This window comes from Cadophora gregata (genome assembly GCF_030347475.1).
Source record: "Cadophora gregata isolate MNR1 chromosome Unknown scaffold_10, whole genome shotgun sequence".
Lineage (NCBI taxonomy): Eukaryota > Fungi > Ascomycota > Leotiomycetes > Helotiales > Ploettnerulaceae > Cadophora > Cadophora gregata.
The window spans coordinates 353221-377806 of record NW_026695933.1 but is presented as its reverse complement, the minus strand read 5'-3'; the positions used below and the strand labels follow the sequence as shown (position 1 = coordinate 377806).

The 24586-nt window shown below is 47.9% G+C and overlaps 9 protein-coding genes across 9 annotated transcripts; 3 read left to right on the top strand and 6 right to left on the bottom strand.

Moving 5' to 3' along the window:
- The first annotated feature begins 1802 nt into the window (after positions 1 to 1802).
- Positions 1803 to 5529, top strand: HRR25 (serine/threonine protein kinase). The gene is made up of 6 exons (XM_058494688.1): positions 1803 to 2043; positions 2132 to 2543; positions 2767 to 2943; positions 3148 to 3709; positions 3759 to 4323; positions 4457 to 5529. Exons 3-6 carry the CDS (start codon positions 2893 to 2895, stop codon positions 4554 to 4556), a joined length of 1278 nt encoding a protein of 425 aa, XP_058354995.1. The 5' UTR covers positions 1803 to 2043; positions 2132 to 2543; positions 2767 to 2892; the 3' UTR covers positions 4557 to 5529.
- A 632-nt stretch (positions 5530 to 6161) lies between these two features.
- Positions 6162 to 9887, bottom strand: ONS95_001487 (uncharacterized protein). The gene is made up of 7 exons (XM_058494687.1): positions 9289 to 9887; positions 9180 to 9220; positions 8774 to 9127; positions 8470 to 8699; positions 8318 to 8394; positions 8135 to 8256; positions 6162 to 8051 (listed from the first exon to the last, which is right to left on the bottom strand). Exons 1-7 carry the CDS (start codon positions 9736 to 9738, stop codon positions 6641 to 6643), a joined length of 2685 nt encoding a protein of 894 aa, XP_058354994.1. The 5' UTR covers positions 9739 to 9887; the 3' UTR covers positions 6162 to 6640.
- A 464-nt stretch (positions 9888 to 10351) lies between these two features.
- Positions 10352 to 11928, bottom strand: ONS95_001486 (uncharacterized protein). Its single transcript, XM_058494686.1, has 4 exons — positions 11669 to 11928; positions 11228 to 11617; positions 11092 to 11162; positions 10352 to 11037 (listed from the first exon to the last, which is right to left on the bottom strand). Exons 1-4 carry the CDS (start codon positions 11873 to 11875, stop codon positions 10575 to 10577), a joined length of 1131 nt encoding a protein of 376 aa, XP_058354993.1. The 5' UTR covers positions 11876 to 11928; the 3' UTR covers positions 10352 to 10574.
- A 481-nt stretch (positions 11929 to 12409) lies between these two features.
- Positions 12410 to 14847, top strand: ONS95_001485 (uncharacterized protein). Its single transcript, XM_058494685.1, has 5 exons — positions 12410 to 12677; positions 12727 to 12853; positions 12907 to 13090; positions 13143 to 13310; positions 13363 to 14847. Exons 1-5 carry the CDS (start codon positions 12442 to 12444, stop codon positions 14784 to 14786), a joined length of 2139 nt encoding a protein of 712 aa, XP_058354992.1. The 5' UTR covers positions 12410 to 12441; the 3' UTR covers positions 14787 to 14847.
- On the bottom strand, positions 14848 to 16735 carry ONS95_001484 (uncharacterized protein). The gene is made up of 2 exons (XM_058494684.1): positions 16170 to 16735; positions 14848 to 16120 (listed from the first exon to the last, which is right to left on the bottom strand). The coding sequence occupies exons 1-2, from the start codon at positions 16567 to 16569 to the stop codon at positions 15006 to 15008; spliced, it is 1515 nt and encodes a 504-aa protein (XP_058354991.1). The 5' UTR covers positions 16570 to 16735; the 3' UTR covers positions 14848 to 15005.
- Positions 16736 to 18010: 1275 nt separating this feature from the next.
- ONS95_001483 (uncharacterized protein) lies at positions 18011 to 19234 on the top strand (the record flags this gene model as incomplete). The annotated part of the gene is made up of 1 exon (XM_058494683.1): positions 18011 to 19234. The coding sequence occupies one exon, from the start codon at positions 18011 to 18013 to the stop codon at positions 19232 to 19234; it is 1224 nt and encodes a 407-aa protein (XP_058354990.1).
- A 649-nt stretch (positions 19235 to 19883) lies between these two features.
- ONS95_001482 (uncharacterized protein) lies at positions 19884 to 20054 on the bottom strand (the record flags this gene model as incomplete). Its single annotated transcript, XM_058494682.1, has 1 exon — positions 19884 to 20054. The coding sequence occupies one exon, from the start codon at positions 20052 to 20054 to the stop codon at positions 19884 to 19886; it is 171 nt and encodes a 56-aa protein (XP_058354989.1).
- Positions 20055 to 20129: 75 nt separating this feature from the next.
- ONS95_001481 (uncharacterized protein) lies at positions 20130 to 20976 on the bottom strand (the record flags this gene model as incomplete). Its single annotated transcript, XM_058494681.1, has 2 exons — positions 20130 to 20849; positions 20905 to 20976. The coding sequence occupies 2 exons, from the start codon at positions 20974 to 20976 to the stop codon at positions 20130 to 20132; spliced, it is 792 nt and encodes a 263-aa protein (XP_058354988.1).
- A 2645-nt stretch (positions 20977 to 23621) lies between these two features.
- On the bottom strand, positions 23622 to 24287 carry ONS95_001480 (uncharacterized protein; the record flags this gene model as incomplete). Its single annotated transcript, XM_058494680.1, has 2 exons — positions 23622 to 23719; positions 23774 to 24287. The coding sequence occupies 2 exons, from the start codon at positions 24285 to 24287 to the stop codon at positions 23622 to 23624; spliced, it is 612 nt and encodes a 203-aa protein (XP_058354987.1).
- Between the last annotated feature and the right edge of the window lie 299 nt (positions 24288 to 24586).

The following is a 24586-nucleotide window of genomic DNA, read 5'->3' as shown; positions in this document are numbered from 1 at the left end:
AATTTAGTAATTGGGTGCAGAGGTACGAATCAGGTCAGTCAGGCAGCTGGACTCCCAATCGTGGTGCAGTATTGCATTGTATCCAATTGCCTTGTATTGAATTCGTTTACAGTCGAGACGGTATTGGTGGTGGAGGCGAGAATGCCTCAAAGGGAGTGAAGAGAAGAGGAGAGGAGAGGCATTTATTTGTTTTATTTAATTGGAGTTGGGGGATTGGATAGGATAGATGGAGAGTGAGGTGATTGGAGAGTTGAGATGGGTTTCTCAAACGGGGACGGGGTTTGATACTGTACAGCAATGCGTGCGGAGTGGACTGTGGACTGTGGAATTAACCCTTGTGAAAAGAGATTTGAGATCTGAGGTGTGAGGTGTGAGGTGTGAGGTGTAGCTGGTCCGTGATGTAAAGCATTTGCGTTCTTACCGGATTCTAGGGCTTGCGCGAGTAATTGTTTGGTATGGGAGGGAAAGGGTTTGATACACTGAATTGAATAGGGGGTTATGCAGATGGAGATGCAGGAGTAGATATAAGGGATAAACTTTTGTGGCTGGTCCGTAGATTTAATTTGGCGCGAACACGAGTAAGGATGAGAGGGGTGAGGCTTTTGTTTCTACGTGGATGGTGCTTGTAGATTTGTGAGGCTGTCTGAGATTGGAATGGAATGCTTCTCCCGCGGCTTCGGTATTTGGGTGGGTGAGATTGAGTTTGGGAATGACGGAGGAGTAGGTTAGTTTGGATGGGATGGGATGGGATGGGATACTGTATGATGATGAGGTGATTGATTGATTTATTGATTGATGGATTGATTGCCTTTATAATTTAATGTTGGCATTTTGGAACAGGCGATTGGTAGGTCGTGTATGGGTGAAGCTTATCGCCGCCCTGGGATTCAGGCGTTCGGGTTTTGTCAGGTCTCACGAAATTAAAAGTCACAAAAAGGAAACGTATTTGTTGGCAGAAGGCGTTTTGTGTTTTTTGGTGAATGCCATGAGTGGATTTGACGAATGTGATGAAAACCGAGGAGGCCGCTGATGGTGAAGTTCAGCAGAGGAGAGTATGGCAAGGCGGAGGGCGTGGTAGACTTGCATACTGGTGCGGGCTTGGGCTCGGCTTCCTGTTCGTTGCTTGCTCTGTGTGTTGTATTGTGTTGGGTACGGGTTGGGCTGGACGGGAGGCGAAGAGGCAAGGCTGTGGATTTGACTGACAGCTGTGGTGTAGCGGTGCAGTGCGGTGTTTTTGGTGTTTGGTGTTCGGTTGGGCCGGGATGCGAGGAGGAGGAGGAGGGGGTTCGGTGAGGGAAGGTGGGGGAGGATATACTTGAGAGGGGGAATGCGGTATTATAGGTCATAAAGGAGAAATATATAGGGGAAAATATGAATAGATATATGATATGTTGTGCAGGTACCTAGGGACAAAGAGTCTCCAACAACAATACGATAGAAGAATAAACGCATGAATACCCAGCAATTCTAGATGTACTTCGATATCGGATATTCTATTCGAAGCCCAGCCACCTACTCTTCTCTCCCTGTTTTGCCCCGAAGTAGAAGCAGAAGACCAGACCAGACCGTCGGCAGTCAGCTGCAGCGCCTTTGGCTTGTCATTTGTTCAGCGGTCTTTGCCCCTCTTTCAGGCCTCTGCATCAGGCTTTCCGGCCCCTATGCCAAGCCTCCCACAGCCTGAACCGACAAGGGAATCGTAGTGCAGGCGGAGCATTTTCAAGCTTGATGCGGACCACTGGAGCCACTCGACTCTCGAGCCACTGTCGGCTGAGGTGGGGATGGGATGTGTGAGAGGGTGAGGATGAGTGATGAGGCACCTCAATGCCATTCCTACCAGGCCATGCCATGACCTGACGAGGCGGCGGCGGCGGCGGCGGCTGCCTCACTCGAAAGCCTGGAAACACCTGCACACTCTCATACAGTAGCTGAATAATACATACCGAGCCTTCCTTGCCTTCCTTGCCTTCCTTGCCTAGATCTTTATGCCTTCCCTCCTGCTTGGATCTTACCTTGCCTGCGGCCCAGCTGAGAAGGTAGTATACAGTCAGTCATCTAGATCAATGTCTCAACCTCTATACTATACGAACATAACAATTGAATTTATCCTAACTATTGATTCAATTCAATAAAGAAAGAGGCATTCCGGCATCAGAATAGCTACTCTCGAGTCTCGACTGATTGCAGTCAAAGCAAAGCAGGGCGGCGTCGATCATTCACGCTCCGACAAAGACCGCTCTAACCCGCTTCCGGCCTAGCGCTTAAAATCCAAGCGACTGAGCCCATCCATCTTCAGGACCTCATCGACTTGATCATCGACGACTCTCTCTCCCCGCTACAACCACAGCTTCAACCCGCCTTTCTCTCCCCAACGTGTGACCATTGATCTCTTGACGCTCACTCTGCAAAGAGGGCCGAGAGAATCATCTCACGCTTCGAATACACGGCCCAGCACCCCGTCTTCAGCCCACGAAGACCCCAAAGACACGTTCACGGTCGGCACCTGCAGCCTGAGACCTCAATCCTTGGAGCAGCAACTCAGATAGGTACGTACCAACACACACTCTCTCCCCTACTTCAGCACACCTCGACAGCATCAAGCTACACCACCGATATTATCGTCTGCCAAACAGTGGCGTCTGCTGCTCACCTTACACTACGACAAGCCGCTTACGACACCGCTATATGTATCAACCTCACCGCTCCGCGTTCCAGACTACGAAGCTTGATCTTTCAACAACACAACAACTAACATCTTCTTCCTCCTAGTTCCTGCCTCCCTACACACCTCCTCGACCACGAGCCCCTTCGTCGATCGATAATCAATTCCCTCAACAACCATCTTCGACTCGTGTATCGGTCCGCCCGATACCCAGAGTCCATAGTTCAAGCAAGATGACTACTATGGTGAATCCACCCGCTTCCAAGTCGAAATCCAATCCTCTGGTTTATACTCCCTTTCTTCAGCCTCCCACGAGCACCTTCTTGTCTACATATACGCTGGCTGCCTTGGATCAAAGATAGTCGAGTCGAGATCATCGTCTCAATTCTGATATCCACTCAGCCTCGTGCTTTCCCCCTCTTCTTTAGCATACCACAATACAGTTGCACACATCACCTGTATATTAGGATACTAACATGTTCTCGCAGGATCTTCGCGTTGGTAACAAGTACCGTATCGGTCGTAAGATTGGTAGCGGTTCTTTCGGTGACATCTACCTCGGAACCAACATTATCTCCGGTGAAGAGATCGCCATCAAGCTTGAGTCTGTCAAGGCCAAGCACCCTCAACTCGAATATGAGGCCCGCGTATACAAGTCCCTCGCTGGTGGTGTCGGTATCCCATTTGTCCGCTGGTTCGGTACCGAGTGCGACTACAATGCCATGGTTCTCGATCTGCTCGGACCCAGTTTGGAGGATCTCTTCAACTTCTGCAACCGAAAGTTCTCCCTCAAGACCGTCCTTCTCCTTGCCGATCAGTTGATCTCCCGTATCGAATACATTCACGCCAAGTCCTTCATTCATCGTGATATCAAGCCAGACAACTTCTTGATGGGTATCGGCAAGCGCGGCAACCAGGTCAATGTCATTGATTTTGGTTTGGCCAAGAAGTACCGTGACCCAAAGACTCACTTCCACATCCCATACCGTGAGAACAAGAACTTGACCGGAACTGCTCGTTATGCTTCCATCAACACCCACTTGGGCGTCGGTATGTACCTCCACATGCACTTCCAAAAATAATTGCTAACTTCGCGCAGAGCAATCCCGTCGTGATGATATGGAGTCTCTTGGATACGTCATGCTCTACTTCTGTCGTGGCTCTCTTCCATGGCAAGGCCTGAAGGCTGCTACCAAGAAGCAGAAGTATGATCGTATCATGGAGAAGAAGATGACTACCCCAACCGAAGTCCTTTGTAGAGGCTTCCCCAACGAGTTCGCCATCTACCTGAACTACACTCGGTCCCTCCGATTCGACGACAAGCCTGACTACTCCTACCTCCGAAAGATCTTCCGTGATCTCTTCGTTCGTGAGGGTTTCCAGTATGACTATGTCTTCGATTGGACCGTGTACAAATACCAGAAGAATGCCCAAGCCATTGCCCAGGCCGCCGGTCAACAACCCGCCCAGGATGAGGATGAGAAGCCAGGCCGTACCCGTACCAATGCCGCCACCGCTGGAGGACCAACCCCACAGCACGCTTCCAGTGCTTCCAAGCCAGGAGCCATTTCCGGATCCCGCCGCAAGGTCATTGAACGTGGTGCCAGTGGTGCTGGTGTAGACACTCCGGATACCAACAGAGCCGTCGGTGGTAGTGATAGGATGTGAGTGTCTCGCTAGCTCCGGTTCCTTCCTTGTAAGGGAATTTCCTCTTCGCGTTTAGTGTGCTTCGATGACGCTGGCCGCGAGGAGAATGTATGCTGACTGGATGGCTGACGCTATAGTCTCCGCAAATAGGCTGCGCTCTGCCTCGAAAGGTGCAGCAACTGGTCCTGGATATTCTACTGGTTCTTACCGGCCAAAGCGAGAGGAGCAGACTGGACAGCAATGGTATTGATTCATTTCCTTGGGCGATTCTCCTTGACCGGTTTTCGATACTCGATTCTCGACTCGCGGTAGTTTCGTCTTGCTTAATCTCAACTTATTCGCTGACCATGCCTGCTCGTCTCGTTGAGACTGGTGGTATTGGCTCGATATCAAACTCTTCTCTTTATGCTTTTCGTTACGACTTTCGATTTTATGGATTTCACAATGGCTCGAGCACTTCGATATTCGCATGATAACTCACTCCGGTGAGCTCTATCAGCAATGTCAAGGAATCGAACGGCATGCCGATGTCATCACATCCAAAACTTCGGAACATCAATGCAACAAAACGGCTTATTCGATCAGAACAACATCACATCAACATCGACATCGCTGGTTACATTTTGGTCACGAAGCAAGCAGGAACAAGATCAGACAAGCTCGTTTGCTCATCCTGACGACAGAGATCCATCACTCGTCAGCATCAGCGTCCAGAGCAGATCCTCTGTCCCTACCTGAGAACAATGTTTTGCTCATGGTTTCTTTCAAATTTCTTTGTTTCCTTGTGCACTTGACCCTGGGAAAGAGGGGACGTCCGGGGATGTTAATTTTGGGGTGAGGTGGAAATGTTGGCAGAGTTGACATGGAACACGCGGCATATGGCGCCAATGACAAGCATTACCATGGAGGACAACCGGCATTGAAATCAAAGGGGATAGAAAATAGAGTGCAGCTTCTGGGGAGGTTCTTCTCTTTTCTGCATGTTTTTAGCTCATGTTTTTCTGTTTTCGCGCTGGGATGTGGGGAGGGCCTCGAGGAGGAGGCAAGCATCCATGGGGAGGGGAGAGCGCTTCGCCTTAATGAATCATGGCTGCTAATGATGATGTGGTTAGGAGGTCACGGGCTGGGCTACACCGCTTGGTTGTATTCTTTCTCTCTGCATTGTACATAGGCTTTACGCTCACGATACACGCTTGCATTAGTCAATTTGAACATGGCAACCCAAAAATCGATCTTCTTGGTATTTGTGATGTGTAGTATGTGAAGCTGAACCTTTGAAGTATTGAACCAAAATTCCTATCTTGACAATTGAAAATTTAGATGTTTTCGTTTCAGGAATGAGGTAATCGTAGGATCAGAGACTACTACCCTCCGGCAAAGCTGCGCCTCTAGGTAGGGCGCACCAAAAAGCAAACGCGCATCAAAAAGCAAGATTTCTTAGGGGCCTTACTTTAGGGCACCCTAGTCCTAATCGCTGTACCTAAGTCGCTTAATTTTGTACAATTGAAAAGTAACAACAGCATATTTAGTATACTTTAATAACATCTAATTATTATAGTTTTCAAATATAAGTAAGAAGAAGTAATTTGACGGGATTTTATCTAAAAGAAAAAATTAAAAATCTATGTGTTATATTGTAGTTATTAAGTATTTCATAGAATATTACAAGAAAAATCTTGCTTTTTAATACGCGTTTGCTTTTTGGTGCGCCCTACCTAGAGGCGCAGCTTTGCCGGTTGGGTAGGGTCTGTGGTCCTACGATTATGGGGTTCTTCGAGTCTTGGAAGTAGAAGCAAAAGCGAGAGAGGTAGACAAAACCAATACAGTGACTAGGTTACCCTCTTTGGGTTATACATATATCTATCTGCTTAAGAATTCTAGTTGCTCTATTCTATTTCCGTGTAGTCTAAGTTACTTCCACTCTCACTCCGAATCGTTCTTGTCTTAAATAAGAGAATGAAAAGGCCAAGGCAAGGGTAATAAGTGCCTCCCTCAGTATCCAATGCTTTCTTTCAGATGCTGATGCTCTGACGTATCAAATGTCTGTGATGTCTGTGATGTCTCTAGTGTATCTAATGCTCTAATGCTCTAATGCCACTCCCCCGTTCCAGTCTACTCGCTACTCTCCTCTCCTCCTTCTCACTTCTTCCTCACTTCTTCCTCACTTCTAGCTCTTCCATCTCCAACCCTCCAACCTTCAACCTTCAATCTTCATTCTTCAAGATGAGATATATCACCGAACCACCAACCACCAGCCAATAGTCACTAATCACCAAACCACTGTACTATACCCTCCCCAAAACCCAACAAACAAAATGAGGTAGAAATAAAAATTCACCAATTAAAACTCTCCTCAAAATACTCAATGCCAACCCCAACCCCAACTTCACTTACCCCCCTCCCCAACACATCCACAACCGCCCTCCGCGCTTCATCTGCCATTAGGCTGGGTCCGCAGGTTATTACTGCTAGGTTTGTGCGCGCAGATGGATTTGTAGAAGATGTCGATTGGAGTGATTGAGCTGTGTTGAGGATCTCGAGGGGGACGTTGGGCCGGCCCGGGAGGATCGTGAGGTTGAGGGGGAGGGGGAGGTTGGTGGTCGTTTTTTGCCGGGGATAGAGGGGGCAGGAAGAGGAGGTGTTGTGGGTTTTGTTTTTGGTTTTGGTTTTTGATTCCTCGTCCTGGGAATGGATATGGATAGGTGGGTGAGGATCGATATGTGGATCAGCACGAGGATCGATACTAGTATCTCCTGTGATGTACGCTGTTAGGTTAACAGCTATCTGCTGCTCATTAGGAGGATCAGTACCACCGGTACCGGTACCGGCACCGTGATAAGGGCTGCGGTCATCATCTCCATCTCCAAATCCAGCAGAACTGAAATCCTGGCTAATAACGTCGTCTAAAAATGCACGTTCCCTGACAGCCCAGACGATCTTCACACAGCGAGGTGTGGTTGTCTTGGTACTGCCATTACTGTTGCTGTTGCTCTTGCGGTTGTTGGTTAACATCCTCATATACGATAGCGGGACAGCGATTCCTGTTCCGCCTACGATGAAGAGGATGTTGATATAGGTGTTGAGGGGTTGCGTGCTGCCGTAGGGACCTTCGAGGAGAATGCGGTGGGTTGTTGTGTGTGAGTGTGAGGCGAGGCATGAAGTGCGGAGACGGGATGTGAAGCCTGTGTAGGGGCGGATGAGGAAGGTTAGCGTACTGGGTTCGGCGGTCGAGGTGGAGTTGCTGGTTGTAGTTGGAGTGGAGGAGGATGACAGGAGGTGTGCTGATTCGTCATATGGGAAGACGGGAGAAAGTTCTGAAGATACAGTCTCTGTTGACAGTAAATACTGCTGAGGCGGCGAAGTTGCCCTTCGAGGCGGACTTATCGTCCCCAACGACATCGACGACGGATGAGCAGGGGAATACACCACCGACCCCTTCCCATCCCCATCCATCACCTCAGGCGTAGCATACCCCAGTGTAAACGGGTGATTCTCCCAGAACCTCCACCGATCAATCACATAGACATAATAGAACGTCCCTGGTCGAGGCTTAACGAATGATGACGTGTATGTTACGCTCAGACGCACGATATTGGAAGAGGAGGAGTAGGTTACTGTTGCGGTTGTGGCCCAGAAACGGGGGTTGAATGAGAGGATTCGGAGGAAGCGGAGGAGGCGGTCGAGGAGCCAGATTAGGATGCAGGGGTAGATGTAGGTTGTGTAGCCACGGAATATTTCGATGTGGCTGTGAGGAGGGGGTGGGGGTTAGTTGGGAGTTTGAAGAGGGAGTTCGGAGAGGAGTAGAGGGGAAGGGGGAGGAGGACGTACAAGTACATTGTGACGATGACGAGGATCGAGAGGATGATGTGTAGCCAGAGGAAGATTTCGTAGAAATTGCGGCGTAATGGGTAAACGGAGGCGACGAGGATTCCAACCATGAATATAGTAGCCTGTAATCCAAAAGGTTAGATGATCAAGTCTGCATGAGAATAATTTCGAGCAGTGTCTTACTAAGACCCCGTTCACGAAATACCTCCTCTGGTAATACGTGAGGTAGTAAGCCCATGCCTCTGCGACGGATCCTTCTCCTGTAATATCGAATTAGCCGAAACCTTCCTCAAGAGAAATATAGCAAGAAGCTTAAGAATACAGAGCTAACATACTGGCTACTATCATAACAGTGTATGCAAGCGAATGCAACACTGCTTCCAAAGTCGACACCCTGGCAACCCAACGATGGAAGTTATTGTATGTTGCGAAATCCCAACCAGTCAGCCACACCAGGGCGTTATTTCGGATCCCGAATATCCATATAAGAGGCAGATTTGCGGTGGCAATGATTCCTGTCCTGTCGGCGAAGTAGCGGAGACCTTGGTCATATACTCGAGGCCAACTGGTAACGTGTGAGGATGTGCATGATTTGTGTTTGGGGAGAGAAGGGGACAAAGAGGATGGAGGTCAACGTACTAGATGTTATTCTCAAATACTCTATAACTGCAGGAACAGAGAACGATATTGACAATAATGAATGCTCCTATGGCGAGGCTCTGGACGCGAGTGGGGATTGTGCACCATCCGATGTTTTGAGATCGTCTGTGCCCAAATGTCGCCGGGACTGTGATGTGTTGCTTGAATAGGGTATATGTTGTATCGAAGATACTGCTTCTCGACTTCTGGAATGGCTCTTCTATGCCATCTAAGTCATTGCTAAGTAGCTTCTGCCATCTTCTGTTGCGGTTTTGGAATGTCAAGAGGTAGGGGAGGAGATGTGAGGAGAGACCGATGATGATCACAATGGCCCAGAAATAGTACATGGCGCAACTGAAATAGATTAGCATGCTGAACCTTAATAGGATATAAAAGAATCAGTTACCCATATGTATTATGAATTCTGAGTTCAAAATACACAGCATCCTAATGCGAACCTCAAGTCAACACATCGTCACGTGTAAGTGACCTTGGTCAGGAAAGTGGGGGCATACCAGAGTGTCAAAAGCCAACTTAAAGACCTGTATCGAAGGAACAGCGATTTCATTAAACACGAAATCTGCTCCATTGGGAATCTCCTCGACTTGGAGATGTCTCAACCTCTCGATATCTTCATCCGAATATCGATCAACAATGGAAAAAGGCGGAAGTGTGACATTGGATCGGCTCCGACATGTCTCATTCATGCCATTCAATCCCACGATTCTCTCATCCTCTGTACAAAACAAACTCAGACATAAATACAAAGACGGTATCTGAAATTCATTGTCACACCCGGCCTTAGCTCGTAACGTTGACAGATCTGCAGGGGACGAGGATGATTCGTTGAACTTGAAAATCGAGAGAGCGAGTTCGCAGCCTCCCAAGCAGAATTCGGACGGATCCGTTGGCCGTCCCCGTGCGTAGGTGCTCAGGCATGTGAGCAAGATGTAAAGTGGTAGCATGGGGATGGAGAGGAGAGAGAGGTGGTACGGGATCTGTGGTTAGGGTGAGATGCGAAATCTTATCAGATCTTGTCGAAGATCTAATCTGATTTCCAAGGCGGTGAGTCATGGCAGAAACGCAGGCTCGCACCTGAGTGTGAGGTGCGGAGATTTGCTGGGACAATTGGATCTTAAAACTGCCAAATGGAAATCCTACATCTTTTGGACTCTCTAGGCCTTCTTTTGTGATATCCAGACTACGAATAGCCGCCACGGTGGAACCCAACCGCACGTGACCTCGAGTCCCAAAACTACCATAGAGGGGAGCGCGGGACTGAGTACACTATTATACCTACAGTTGTTGCGCAGTCGACAGTTAAGTTACCGTCTGCGGATTGTCGACATTTTTTTAGGTGACTTGTGGCAATTAATTTTGAATTGACTGTTTGAGGACAGTGTACCCAGGGCAGCACTTTCCTTTAAGGTATGTCGGCGGTCAGCACGCTCTTCGGGCCTAGGATTTGGTGATCTTCTGTAGATGCAGTTCAATTTTGGTAGTATATAACGGGCATAAGAGCTGGTTCTCTTAGTAAGACAGTCTTAAAAATGCTTGGGAGGTGACTGTGGGTAGATGGGAGAACAAATGCAGAATATTTTGATAAGTAATGCTCAAGGAGAGAGGAAGTAGATGAGACAAATAACGTGGCTTGCACTCTTGTATGAATCTTGAGGCTATATGAGCTGAAGAAAATGGGTTCTTTTTCTCCGTTGAGGTTATTATCGATCTCGCTTAGAACATATCAACAAACTCCTCACCGAAGACAAGAACACAAATACTATCGTTGTCAATCTAAGTATCAAAAGCTGTTCCATTCAAGTGCAAATCTCCCAACCGAGTCCCCAGGACTTATGATACTCCTAAGTCTCTCAAGGAATACAACGTTACTCTCCTCTAAGCGACCCTCGCTATGTAGAGCGCTCAGCATCTCACGCATGCTAAACAGAGCCGTGAAGCGGAGAGTATCCCAGTCTCTTACCTCGACATCAATATTGAGCGGATCCAGGGCCATGAGAACCTGTCTTATGCCCGTTGAGAGAATACCATATTGATCAGTCTGGACTCTGGAGTTATCTTTCAAGTCCGATGCTTGTCGCTGGTGTTCCGAACATGATTTCAGTGCGGACTCGAGTTGTCTGCGTGCACTATCAAGCTGGTCAGATGTGGCTTGAAGTCCTGACCTCTCAGCCTGCTTTTGTTGCATCTCTTGGCGACACCTCGCTTCGCTCGCGCGGTACTCCCGCGCAGCATCCTGGTGGCGACTGAGAAGTTAGGATAGCTGCAATATGAAAGGTTCAGAGATCTTGGCAGCTTACTCGTATTGGGTCAGCGAGACGGGAATAGTTACGAGATTGACAATCGGTATCCAGAATGTTGTCCAGAAGAACTGTTTGAAGTATTAGCCAGATTAAAAGTGTTCATAACTTATATAACAGTGAAAGGATCACAAACAATTTGATGGCCGTCTGCATCAGCGTCGTGTACCCTCGCACGCTCAGCCATCTGATTGGCCATTCGGGTTGCTTCTGCCAGTTGTGTTTCTAGATTCGCTATGGTTCGCAGGTTCCCTGAAATTCGAGCCTGATTTGCCGCCTGAGCCTGGAGAATAGTATTCTTTGACGTGGTGCACTTTTCAGCATGGCGTGCTGCTCGAGAAGCAAGATCTGCGGCTCTGAGTTGTCTAGACTTAGCAGCCTGACCAGCAGTTCCGATCTCAATGTTCACATTTCGCAGGCTGGCGATGACTTCCTGGAGCAGCCCACAGCTATCTCCAAGGCCTGTTTCTGAGATTATTGACTCTGTAGTGATGGGATTAATTTCGAGCAGGCTTTCAGCTTGTGTCTAGAGAACAAGTTAGCCAGCACGTGAAAAACACCGTCGCGTTGATCTTACAGGAAGTATATCTGGACTTTCTCTTAACAGCATTGTTCCAAGCTCTGGAAGTCTTTGGATGAGACCATTCAAAGCTTGGACATTTGCCTCAAATTGAGCTCCCACCTCGACTTGCTCGCTCTGGAGCCGTGAGACGTCGGTATGGATTGTACTGTTCGTTGCCGCTAGGGCTGATACCTCGTACATTATTGATGACAGAGACTCCATGATCAAAGATTATGAATATTGACTTGGAACCTTGTCGATACTAAGGGCTTGGTGAAGACTTTTTGTCGGAATCGACGGAGATGTGGGCCACCATGTGCTCGGTGACAATTCAAGCCGAGCTGCAATCCTGCGACTATCAGCTGAAATACGTGCTTTAGCATAATTGGTCTACGGCATATTCCATCAACCAGAAAGCTAACAATACACTTGTGCCGGGCGTCGAAAGTTTGACGCTATTTTCCTGTTGTTGCCATTTGCCAGCCTTGCATAAGGCTGCCAAGAACATGAGGCACATTTCCTCGATAGTGTGGAAAGGGCATTAGACTTAGTGTTAATATGAGCCGCTGGCTTGAATTATGCCTTTGCAAGGCGTGTTCATTTCAAGCCTTGCTATCAAACTTTCTGCTGATGAGGCTCTCGTGCAAGGCTCAATCGAGGGCTTCGCGGATATCTACGGGTCACCTATTTACCCCAGCATATAATATCCGCCCTTGGGTCTGGATTTCAAATCCTCTCTGATCCATATTCCGAAAACTACATTTAAAGAGTTTCAAGTCTAATTTACCATGGCCGAGAATCACGACACAGATCAGCAGCAGGCTGTTGCTCGTCGAGATGCTGCGAATCGCGTACAACAAGACATCCGGCTGAGCCTCGGGCAGACTCAAAGCCTTCCCGAGATGCTCATGTCCGCTCCGTTGGCTATCAATCTTCTGGGTCAGATCAAACTGCTCGCTTTTTCGGATCACGCATTACGTATTCAGCGTTTGCAGCCACCCAGGAGCGGATTCAAATATCTTGAGTAAGTCATTTATCGACGCTAAACAACATACTCGCTAAAAAGTGGCCAGGTACGACAGCCTGTCAAGTGCGATGATACAGATCGTCGATCAATCCTCGGATGCGTTCAGTTGCGCCAGTAAGAATATGCGTGCTATCAGGCTGCAATCTGGTGTCATGTTTGGAAGAAACAGCCATGTCAGTAAAACCAAGAAGCTTCCATACTTTCAAAACATATTGATTTCTCTCAGGTACAAGATATTCTCAAATGCCTGCAAGACCCACGTGTCGCCCAACTTCGTCTGAAAGACTCAATGGATAAATTCCGAAATGAGATGAAGAAGTGTGCTATTTGGGCACAAGAAATCGAAGTCGAGTTTGAGAACCTCATCGGCTGCGCGAAAGAAACAAATACAGCTATGGCGCATGAAATGAGTTAGTGTCTAATGCTACCCAAGAACATACACGCTCGTGCTAACAGTTTCAGAACTCACGCAAGAGGAGGAGGAACAGACTCAGAGAGACGCTTGGAAGATAGAAGTACAAGAGAAAACACAACAACTTGCACTAGACTTTGCCAGAAGCCAGCTTGGGGATGCGAAGGAAGAGTTTGAGAAGAGCAGGACCGCATACCAAAAGCAAGCTGACAAAGGAGGTAAGACTCATTTTCCAATGACTTTTAGTCATAGCTAAGATCCTGTTCACAGATTGGTCTGCTTTGGGCCTCGGTATTGTTTCAGATGTTACAAGTGGCGCGACAGGCCTGGTTCATGCTGTCGTTGGAGTTGTAAGGGATGCACCAAAGGTTGCCATCGAAACTGTGCGGGCAGTCAGCGGACGTGCAAAGGGAAAAGAACAAAATGAACCCCAGGAACAACAACCAGCTCCGCTCGGCATCGACCCTGCCTTGCTCGCATCGGAGCAGATTGAGAACAGGCTCAATCAGTTCCGAGATATGTTAAACGAAGATCAGGCTATTTTCCTCCGGAATGGTGCTTCAGATATTCTCGACTTATCCCACCGGCTGCAAAGTATGAAGAATGGTCTCGGGGGTTTCTCAAGCAAGTATACTGTGGACGCTAGGAGTATTTTGGAAGACGCCATTTCCGTTGCTCAATCAATATCGAAAGCCGCAGAAACAACACAGTCGGCAGGTGGATCAAACCTTTCCTCCGAAGAAGTATCCCGTTGGCAACAGACTCTAGATAATTGCATTGGTATCGCTGCTCGAATCAGAGCTTTTGCATCATCTAGGCCAGGCCATGGCTTTGGTAGTACACTGGACTCAGGTCTTGCATCTATCAAACCGCACGACTCAGGGTATATCAAGGTTCTCAAAGCTCGGCAAGAGAAACTCTTCATCCAGCGAGCGAACGTGAACGACGCTCGGGAGCACCTGCGAAGGACAAACGAGAAGCAACTTGCTGCTCAAGCAAAAATCATTGCACTTGCTAAATCCATGAAAGACCTGCAGCACAAGCAAACAACTCTCGAAGAGACTAAAGCTATTCTACGCAAGTCTATTGACGCCATGTGCGCCATGCAAGAGCAGGTCCGCAATCTCGCCGGGTTCTTCAACGCTTTGGCCGAGATCATCACCATTGTCGGAATGGGCCACGCCGAACGATACCTGAACACCATCGAAGACGGTGTTGCGGAGGGCTCCAACAGCTTTGCTCTCATGTACAACGAGTGGCAAGTGAAAGAGATTCGTGAGACCATGATCACACTGCGAGGACATTTTGCATTTGTTGTCAAGTCCGCAGATCTGTACCAGGAGGTTGCAGCAGCGCACATAAATCCATGCTTGCGCATGGCAGCCAATTTGAGAATCAGTGCGACAGAAGCAGAACAGAATGTGGCGAAAGAGAAGCTGGAAAGGGCAGCTATTGAGAGCTCTGAGATGATTCAAAGCATTGCCGAGGAGCAAATGGAGGTATATCGCAAAGAACTTTCTCAACGTGTCGAGGAGATCGAGCATGAATTGAACGAGCTGGATCTACCGCCACTTAACGACCAGGCTGAGTTTGTTGCAAGAATCGAGGAGGGAGTCCAAGAAGCCAGCGACGAGACTGCCCGAGAGATTGCTCATCGAGGCGAGCTTTATGATGAGATTACAGACGAGATCTAGAAATTTACCTCTTTCTGTTGAGCGAAAATTTATTGGAGGTGCTCGAAACTAATGGGTTTACACATGTACTTACTTGCAATGATTGAATTTTAAAGCCTAACTAAAATAACAATTTACACATCTGATGCCTAAGTAGGATTGTGCCACTTTTGCTCATTTTTCCATGCATTGGGAAACTTGATAAGCGATATTCATGTCCTGATCGTTCAAAATACCAGTTCATGTCTCAAGACATTCAAATACTGGAGCTCTCCTCGCCTTGATCAAGCTTTCCACGCCATACGCAAGGTCCAGTAGCTTTTGTTCGGAGTAAGGAATGCCGACAAACTCTAAACCTACAGGCAAACCAGTCTTCTCTGTAAAACCAACCGGAATCGATATAGCTGGGAATTGCAGCTGACTAGCAATACTGGTGTTGGTCGGGAAATGGTATTGAAACCTTGTGCCAAGGACATCGGAGACGAACGGTGCTGGGATTTGAACACTCGGGAATGCAATCACGTCCAGGTTGTGCTCAGCCATAACACCGATCACAAGTCTTTGGAATTCTTGTTGGATTTCAAGTCGCTTTGCGTATTCTGGATCCTCATATGGGTGTTTGAAGGCTTTTGGTGCTCCCAGCCTGTGGAAGAGGGGCAGTGATTGGTGGAATTTGCCTGAAGAATGAATGCTTTCGAAGCTGACATCTTCAATGACGGGATGGGCCTCGAGGAAATTTTGGATATCATATCGTGATCTTGACAGATATATGGAGCTGGTGGTAACATAGTAGTCGACGTCTGGAATGTCGATTTCGATAAGCGTGGCACCTGTCGTTGCGATTCTTGATAGTGCCCCGCGAACCACGTCACTTACACTCGTACATTCGGCCAGATGATCGCGACCAAAGCCTGATTTTAGGACCCCGATCCGTGATTTCGTCAAAACTGTCTCGGAGAGATTCGATGCATAGCTGCCTTCTCGTGGCGATCCAGCAATCACGGCGGACGCAGTATAAGGATCTTTCGCATCGTACCCCACCATGACATCCATCATTAAAGCCGCGTCTCTAACTGTTCTCGTCATCGGACCTGGCGTATCTAGAGACTTGACCAAAGGCGAAAGTCCAGCTCTAGAGATCAGACCAACAATGGGCCGCAGCCCGACGAGATTGCAAAACGACGCTGGGACTCGGATAGATCCACCAGTATCCTCGCCCACTCCGATAAGTCCCATGTTTGCTGCGATTGCTGCACCAGTGCCCGCACTAGAACCTCCCGTCTCACGAGTATTTTTGTATGGGTTCAAGGTAATACCACTGAGTGAGGACGCGGAGTTGAACGACGCTGCAAAATCTTGGACTACTGTCAGCAAAATACAATCACATGATCATGGAGTCCTCACCTGGCATCGTGCTCTTCGCCAAGATGATTGCGCCGGCTTCCCTCAGTTTCTTCACCAGAGTCGCATCTTCCGTTGGAGTATGCACACAACAGACGTTACCGTACGCCGTCGGAATATCTTTCGTATCGCATTGATCCTTTACGATGACAGGAACGCCATGGAGGGAACCAACGAAAGATCCATCTTCCTTCAGGTGCTCGTCAAGTGCACTCGCTTCCTCCAGACAGGATGAGGATATGACTGTGATGGCGTTCAGCTTTGGTCCCTCTTGGTCGAGTGCCTTGATGCGCGCGATGTATGCTCCTACAAGTTCACGGCAGGTATATGCCCCACTCTTGAAAGCTTCGTGAGCCTTGTCGATTGTCAGCTCATCGATGGGGATCATCCTGGCTGTTGGCATTTTAGTGCGGTGTTGGTTATTGATCCTCTGGATGAAGGTACATTCCAGCCCCAGGAAATCCTTTGAGAGAGGATGTTGTTTGATGGCATGCACGATTCTTACTAGGTAGCGATCCGCCACCGGGCCGACGGGTTCGGCTAGAAATAAATAGTGACAAGCGAACGAGCCAATCAAAACATCACATCATTCAGAAATTCCATCGAAAGGCCGCATCTGGCGACTGAATAACTTGTAACATTTTCCAAAACTTCGTCTTCGTTCGGCTCCTATGGGCTTGTCGAATCTTGTTGGTCAAAGTAAGGAAGACGCATGGGGAGCCCCAAACCCCAAGGAATGGGCTGATGCGGCCAGGACGAGGCAGACTCAACGACCCAAAATGCGAAGAAATGCGGCACAAAGGTTCGTTGAAAGTAATTTTAACCGCCAACCTAGTGTCTTTGTCCAAAGTTGACTATAAATAAACTTTCTTTGTCCGGGAGGACCAGAACATACGATAAGGCTGAGCTAAAAAGCTTTATCCACCTCATTGTCAAATGTTGCAGCTGTGATACCTTTTGATTGGCTGAACAATGCGAACCTACCATTTTGAAGTTCTTTGTTGCTTCTGGTTCCGCCTTTACTTTGTTGGTGAGACCCTGAAATAATTACGGCGCTAGCTCCATCTACCGATTGGCTCACCCCAATACGACTCTGGGGATTGCCATCAGCGCCCAAAATCTTGCTGGGACTCACCTCAGACTACGCCTGGTACCTTGACCTCCAAGACCATCAATTATGTCATTTATGACATTTGCACAGCTCATTCTGAAGTGTTCCTGCATAGATCGTCCAAACTATGGAGTCCGTGGACTCAGGGCGTGTTCTCTCATTCTTGGCATCACACGTGGTTGCGTTTATGCGCTGGCGATCCTGGGGTCAGTTTCAGAATATGCACGAAACAATCGTCACAACCACAACCAACAAACACGATTTACAGGCTCAGGACCCTTCAATTATCTGACTCGACAGCCGCCTTGTCAATATCGCGGCTATTAAAGAGTTCCAACTTGCTTGTTTCTGTGTTACTTCCAGTTTGCTTTTTCGCGCTGGCAATCCAGTCCAGTGACTCCACGTTGGAGACTGTTCATGCTCACGATGTATTCAGTGCGCAGCACTCCTTCGATCCTTACGTTGTGGGATTGTCGAATACAAGGCACTTGGGGGCTAAGAGCCATGGCAGTGCCAACATCTCACCATGCTCTATTGACAGCCTGGCTGTTGTGCATGCCACAAGTTCGGCCAAGTCAGAGCTGCTTTGTTGACTTTAGAGTTGGCTTTTTGAAGGCCGCTCTTTGACAGGCCGTGAATCACTATATTATGGCGAGTGCCCCTTTGAGCCACACCAATTTATTGTCCATTTCTCAAACACCAACATCTCTACTGCCAGTCTTCCTACGTTACAATGATCATTCCTCCTTCTATCCGGTCTATCATGACCGCTGCGGCTGCGCTATCATCAACTGACACAAAGATATCTCGGTCTGAAACCAACATCAACACCAACACTCTCACACCACGTGCCATCAACGCAAATTATGCAAACGCAGCAACCTCCGCCATCACTGCTCTCGACGGCTTCTACATGAAAGACTCCTTCCGATGGAAGAACATCGGCGGCTGGATAGCCGCCAACGTATACAACGACATCATGGATTTCGACCTCTGGTCCAAGACAAAGAAGTACGAATCCACCTATGGTGCCTCCCTCCTCACCATCGCCACTTCAACCGCTGCTCAGCAAAAAGCAGGCAGTACAAACGACTTCAACGATGATCAGCTCTGGTGGTGTCTTGCCATGATCCGCGCCTACCAGAATTACGGACACCGCGAGCTCCTCGACCAAAGTATCAAGCAGTGGCGAGCCATCAGCGCCAACGCTCAGATCTTCAAGTCAGACCAGGGGACTAAAGTCAGTAAAGGCGGTATCGATCGCGATACTCCTATTCCAGCAAACTGCGACATCGATGGTGCAGTGTATTGGGCTTCGCACGAAGACTCTGGATTGAATGCCATCTCGACCAGTCTTTTCGCACAGGTCGGTGCGTGGCTTCTTGCTATTACTGGAGATGCGTCGTTTCGTGGTCCGACGGATAGTGCGATTAACTGGTTGCAACGGATGATGCTGGATAAGAAGACTGGGATTATGAATGTTGATGCTTTGATGGCTGGAGGATGCACCAAAAATCCTGGCTCGCTTACCTACAATACGGGAACTTATATCGGCTCTCTGACATCGCTGTATATGACTACCGGCGAGGCGAAATATCTCGATGCAGCGACTCTATCGGTGACATCATCCGTCACCGGCGGCTTTGGCAATAATCCTCCGTTGGTCATCGACCAGCAAGCCGATCTGACTACCAACGGTGACGGAGTCCAGTGGCGCGACGTGCTGTTTCGGAACATCGCTGACTTCTATACCACTGTTGGTAGTAGAGGTAAAGTGAGCGATGACTTGAAGGGCAAGATCGCTGCATTTTTCAAGGCGAACTATGATCAGATCCAGAGCAAGGCGAAGTTTGGTAATCTGTATGCAGCGAACTGGTATGGGAAGGTGAAAGAGGGGTCGGATTGGGGGACTGGAAGTGTGTTGGGGAATTTCATTGGGTCGATGTTGGTTCTTTGAGTGTTCTTTGTTTCTTTTGGCGTCGCTGGTGGCGTACTGGTGTTTCAAAAGATACATGGGATACCCAAGATTGGTTTGGGGGCACTGGAACTTGACGACGATGATGTCTGAAAGATTTGGGAATTCGGCAAAGGTGTTCTTAAAGCGCAAATGATCGGTTGCTTAACCAATAGATACCAAATAAAATGATGATAATCAATAGATCTTCAAATCAGTTTGGGCAATATCACCATCCCTTGAGTCCAAATTTTTGTGCTTTTGGGTCCTTAGAAACTTCTCAGATTGAAAGCATCACTTTTTGCATAATAGTTTGCTCGGTAATTGTCATTCGAGCTCGGTGCTACTATGAGCTTTCCTCAAAAGAATCTCAGAAAATCTCAAATATTTCCTCACATGAGAAAGTTTAGGGCAGCCGGAGCCATAGGAAACACTATTTACCAGCAACGGTCCACGAACTTGGGTACAGTGAATAGGGGGACATCTACAAGTAAATATATCATTATTTCTATATTATAGGACTGACGCAAGAGTAAATTAGGCAAAATTTCAAATATCTAGTGAACACAAGCAAGCTTCAACGCTCTAGAAACTCAAAGCAACCAAGCCCAACACTCAAGATACACAACCACATTGAACATCAGTCGTCCACTCAATGCTCGCGATCTTTGAACCCCGCTGCAGTCTCCTTCTCCGCCATCTCCACCGCCTTCCTCGTACACGCATCAAAGTCCTCCTTTGGCAACCCCAAAACATCATTACTCAACCTCCATCTACTCTCAAAGTCTCCCGCTCCATCTGAGAAGAAGTCCCCCGCATACATCGCGATCCCAAACCCCACCATATCCCCCTTTTGGAACATCTCCATACCCCTCTTCCACCGCTCCTCCGCATCCTCCTACGTAATCGTCCAATCCTCTTTTTTGGTACCCGTGACGCGGAGGACCGAATCAAACATATCCTTCTGCGAGACCCGGAAGGACGAGACATAGCAGTGCTTATTCTCATACTTCGACAGCGTAGTCTCCTTATCCTCCCCATCCTCCTGCAAAACAGGAAGCGACAACAACGCCTTCACAGTCCCCGCAAACAGCTCCCACGTACTCGTATTAACCTTGACCTCTCCATCCCCAAAAAGTGTCAGAGTCCTCTTCCCAAAATCAAACCCATACCTGAACTCCATGCCCGCAAGACTATACTCATACCAGAACCCGCCCGTAACAGTAATCCATTTACTCACGCCCAGATCCTCAATCAGTTTTCGATTCCCGGCCAGTCTTGCACCGAGGATAGGCGTGTCGGCTACTAGCCCTGGGAAAGAGAAATCGTGACCCCATTCGTTGGGCATGATGTATTTCACCCCCGCCGAGGCGGCGGCGCGGATGAGTGCTTGTTCTTGGGTGGGGGGCGCGGTCACGGCCATGGTTATGATGAGGATGTCTTGGCCGGTGAGAGCGCTAGTCAGGGAGCTGGGGGAGGTGTAGTCGATGGGTGTGATGGTTAGGGAGGGGTGCGAGGGGAACGTGGATGTGCTGGAGGGGCGGGTGAGGATTGTTATGTGGTGTTTGTCAGTGGAGAGGAGGGAGTTGAGGATGTGGGATCCGAGTGTTCCTCCTGCCTGGAATGGGGGTGAGTTATTGTTTGGTTGGAATAGGGGGGGAGAGGGGACTTACACCGACGAGCGCAACATTCTTGATGTGGTTGTTGAAGCCTGAAGGCTGGTTTTTTGCGAATTGCTGAGCCATTTTGACTGAGCTTTGTTTATGTTTCGGGGTACGTTATATTCTCCAGGAAATGATAATATTTGGTCTGAAGATCAATTGCTTCAACTCGAAGGGACACTTCATTCCTTTTATACCTTGTCTCCCTTTCCGAAAACTCCACATCCATTGATCACTTTTAAACTCCGTTCATTAACTCCTTGGGACCCATACTCCCCACACATCTGCAGCAGCAGCACAAATAATATACAAAGCCCACCCTAGACTTCTTCACGTAATGCGCACCTAAATGGTATCTGTGCTAGAATGGTACCTTGCACTAAAAGAATGCGGTTGCGATTGCAGGTTAGCCTTGCGCGTGGACCTTAGTCTGGATTTAGAGCAAGTACGCGGGAGCTTAAGTCCGGGTCAGCGTGGTCGATAGTTTTCTCGTTCTTGGCAAAACGGGAACGAACGGCCGTTCGTTTATGCTAACCCTAAACGGACTGGCGTTCGTTTAAGCGATCTAGAACGGCCGTTAGTTGGTCAGATCTCCAACGGAACGGGGTCGTTTAACCCCGTTTTAGTATAGTTCCTACTAAGCCTTTTTCAGGCTTGAAACCTTAGCGAGATCACTTAGTAGGTACCTAAGGTAGGTTAGTCAGTGGAATGCAACTTACCCTCTATAGTATGTAAAGCAGCTGAACGTATTATTCTATATGTTTTAGTACGTAATTTATATAAGAATAACATTATAATAATAATTTAACACTTATACTACATTTAGGTATATTTTTAAAAATAGATTATAAAAGGCTAGTTTCTTCGTTCGTTCTTAGCAACGACCTCGTTCCGTTCGTTTATAGCCTTATAAAACGAACCGCAGTTCGTTTTATAGTACTAAAACGTCAGTTCGTTGAGAGACCTGAAAACGACGTCGTTCAACGGCCGTTCAACTATCGACTACACTGGTCCGGGTGAAACATGACGTACAGGACTCCGGACTTGCGAATTCCGCTTCTATTGGGCTAGACCCGGAGCGGGAGAAAGTGAAATAGAGGAGCGAGCTGCTATGAGGATGTTGTTTTGGCGTTGAGTTTAAAGGGATCATTAATTAAGTGCGACGATTTGAAAATATTTACTTCTTGCTCGCGGAACTGCATGCCAAGACTAAAATTTGCCGAATGCTTGATTTGACATCTCTTTACTTGGAGTATGTCATCTAATGGTATGTGACGTGGCTCTGCTTGTTCTATACTTATAACAATATTGCAAGCCTAAGTCTTTCTTATTCAATGGTCGTAAAAAAATTTCATCCGTCCTCAATGTCCGTCTTCTTGCTCTTGTTTTTATGAAAGCTTGAAGTGATTCGACCACTGTGTTCTTGATTCCTCTGGAGCGGTTTGCAGCCATTTCTCTCAAGTCTGGGTTGCCAAGCTTTGTGGATAAGGAGAGAGGTTGAATGAAGTTCAGGAGCATGTTATGTTAGGACCTGCCATAACTCGCAGAGGATTCTATCACCTAACCTGCTAAACGAAACTACTTTTCACAGGTGGTGGATAGCCTGGAGGATCACCCTATTATTAAGCGAATGATGCCTGAAGGACTCAAGTGCTAGGCAGCATTAGTGACCCGCTTCTGCGCTGCCCCCTGGAAAGGGTGTCTTCGGCAGTTGAGGGGATAGGTGAACTTAATGCTGACACTCTATTTTCTTGTAGACTGTTAAATAGTGCCAAAAGAAGTCTTCATATTATGAGCCTCAAGTATTATCTGCAAATTGCAATGTTACCCATCAGTATGATTGGAATGCTCCACTTCTGTTGGTTGAGACGCATACACTTCCAGATCTTTTTGAAGAGGTATCGTATTTTCGAGCGCCTATGGAACGAGCACTCCGATAATTTCAGCCTGTAATAATATTCCTATGCGCTGTGGAACATCATGCGCCACTTCATACGTGGAATCCGTTCCTGAAACTTTATTATCGGCAGTGTATCGGTGATAGTTGGAAGAGGCAATGAGACAAAAGCTGATGAGTACTTACACTCTCCGGCATCACACTTAAATTACTCTCACAACTCCATGTTGTTTGAACCGTTCCCGCTAGTATCTGGAGAATACTCTGAAAACCACAGGTTTCTTGTAACGTCCTCCGCCGACAGACGCTGGGTAGGCTCATACGCTAGCATCCCCTGAAGGAGCTTAAGAAATGTCTCTTTTTGGCTTGGGAGAAGGTACGGGCAATGCGTGTGAACTAGAGACGCGAGTGGGCGACTTGGTTGGAAGGTTTTGCCATACCACCATAACACAGGGTCGTATTCTGTCCTGGTAAAGGAATGCTGCCATTCTGCTGGGAAGGCGCCGAGCGCATCAACTATGGTCCCTAGCACTTTATACGGATTATCAAAGATCATGGGAAAGAGCCTCATGGAAGTCTGAATCTCAAACACTAGACATGCAAGAGCCCAGATATCGCTATTCTTCGACGCAGGAAAGCCGAAATAGATCTCTGGCGCGAAAAATGGCGGTGGTATGCCCAAATTGTTTGGTGGGTTTTCGGCAAAGAAGGATTGACCAAAGTCGGTGATGCGAATTTCTCCAAGTAAGTTGAGGCCTATTCTTGAAAAATTGACGGCCTGGACGACCTTTTTAGGAGCATGTGACGAATATGAGCTATTTAACAACTTTAGTTAAGCTGTTCTGGGCGGGCCGAGATGCTCATATATTTGGGTTGTGGACCAAGACTGAATGTCCCGAAGTTCAAATAGAACGTTGGAGTGAGTAAGATCTAAAAGCAATTGTTTTAGGGACAGGGATGCAACGAGGAAGGACAGAGACGTACCACCATGACATATATTTAAGGAGTGTAGATACGCCAACCCGCTGGCAACCTGTTGAGACGCCTTATGGCGTAGGGATATCGGAAGCTGTCTTTCGCTCCTTTCGCTCATGGTTTTAATGCTTCGCCCTAATATGGGAAGAACCAAGCAGTAGTGTAACCCGTTCGGTCCGTTGATCTGGAAGACATCGTCAAGAGACGATATATTTGGATGAGAAGCGGCGCATTCTTGGAGGTGCCGAAGAATGTTGAGCTCCATGTCATCCGTAGCATTGGCACCCAGGATTTTGAGGGCGTGATAGCGGTGCGTACTCACCAGGCGGACGAGCCAGACTGTTGAAAAGCCTCCAGATCCGAGTTTGTGAATGACTTCGTACCGCTTTTCTTTTTCGCCCAGCACGTCGCCGATATTAACAGGGTGGCAACCACCGATAACGTATTTCTCGACGTCTTCAACGTCATCTAGATTTGGGTCCCGGTACATCCATTGCATTGACTCCGAAGACTTCGACGACATAGCATAGCGGATAATGTAGCGAAGGATTAATAAGGTCTGGAAGCTTGAAATCTAAGAGGGCTCGAAGACATGAAGGTTGTGATCGCGTCCTAGAGCTTCAAATGGAGACTGAACAGGATCCAGTGCAGTGGTTATGTTGATCACACTGTAGGGGTCAGTTGGCGCCAAGATCGAGAGCTAGCGATGTAATCAGTGTGGCAGTGTGGTTCGTTACCATGATTGATTCCCTAGTTACTTCCATATGCAGGCAAATCAGTGGAATAGAAGAATGCATAGCCAAGTCACATACTTAGGTATGT

Coding starts and splice junctions, on each gene's coding strand:
- HRR25 (XM_058494688.1), top strand. CDS start 2,893: ATGACTACTATGGTGAATCCACCCGCTTCCAAGTCGAAATCCAATCCT. Junction 3,710..3,758: donor CAACACCCACTTGGGCGTCG/GTATGTACCTCC, acceptor AACTTCGCGCAG/AGCAATCCCGTCGTGATGAT. Junction 4,324..4,456: donor GTCGGTGGTAGTGATAGGAT/GTGAGTGTCTCG, acceptor CTCCGCAAATAG/GCTGCGCTCTGCCTCGAAAG.
- ONS95_001487 (XM_058494687.1), bottom strand. CDS start 9,738: ATGCTACCACTTTACATCTTGCTCACATGCCTGAGCACCTACGCACGG. Junction 9,128..9,179: donor AGAATTCATAATACATATGG/GTAACTGATTCT, acceptor AATCTATTTCAG/TTGCGCCATGTACTATTTCT. Junction 8,395..8,469: donor CACTGTTATGATAGTAGCCA/GTATGTTAGCTC, acceptor TCGATATTACAG/GAGAAGGATCCGTCGCAGAG.
- ONS95_001486 (XM_058494686.1), bottom strand. CDS start 11,875: ATGGAGTCTCTGTCATCAATAATGTACGAGGTATCAGCCCTAGCGGCA. Junction 11,618..11,668: donor AAAGTCCAGATATACTTCCT/GTAAGATCAACG, acceptor CTTGTTCTCTAG/ACACAAGCTGAAAGCCTGCT. Junction 11,163..11,227: donor ATGCAGACGGCCATCAAATT/GTTTGTGATCCT, acceptor TACTTCAAACAG/TTCTTCTGGACAACATTCTG.
- ONS95_001485 (XM_058494685.1), top strand. CDS start 12,442: ATGGCCGAGAATCACGACACAGATCAGCAGCAGGCTGTTGCTCGTCGA. Junction 12,678..12,726: donor AGCGGATTCAAATATCTTGA/GTAAGTCATTTA, acceptor AAAAGTGGCCAG/GTACGACAGCCTGTCAAGTG. Junction 13,091..13,142: donor AGCTATGGCGCATGAAATGA/GTTAGTGTCTAA, acceptor TAACAGTTTCAG/AACTCACGCAAGAGGAGGAG.
- ONS95_001484 (XM_058494684.1), bottom strand. CDS start 16,569: ATGCCAACAGCCAGGATGATCCCCATCGATGAGCTGACAATCGACAAG. Junction 16,121..16,169: donor GGCGAAGAGCACGATGCCAG/GTGAGGACTCCA, acceptor CAGTAGTCCAAG/ATTTTGCAGCGTCGTTCAAC.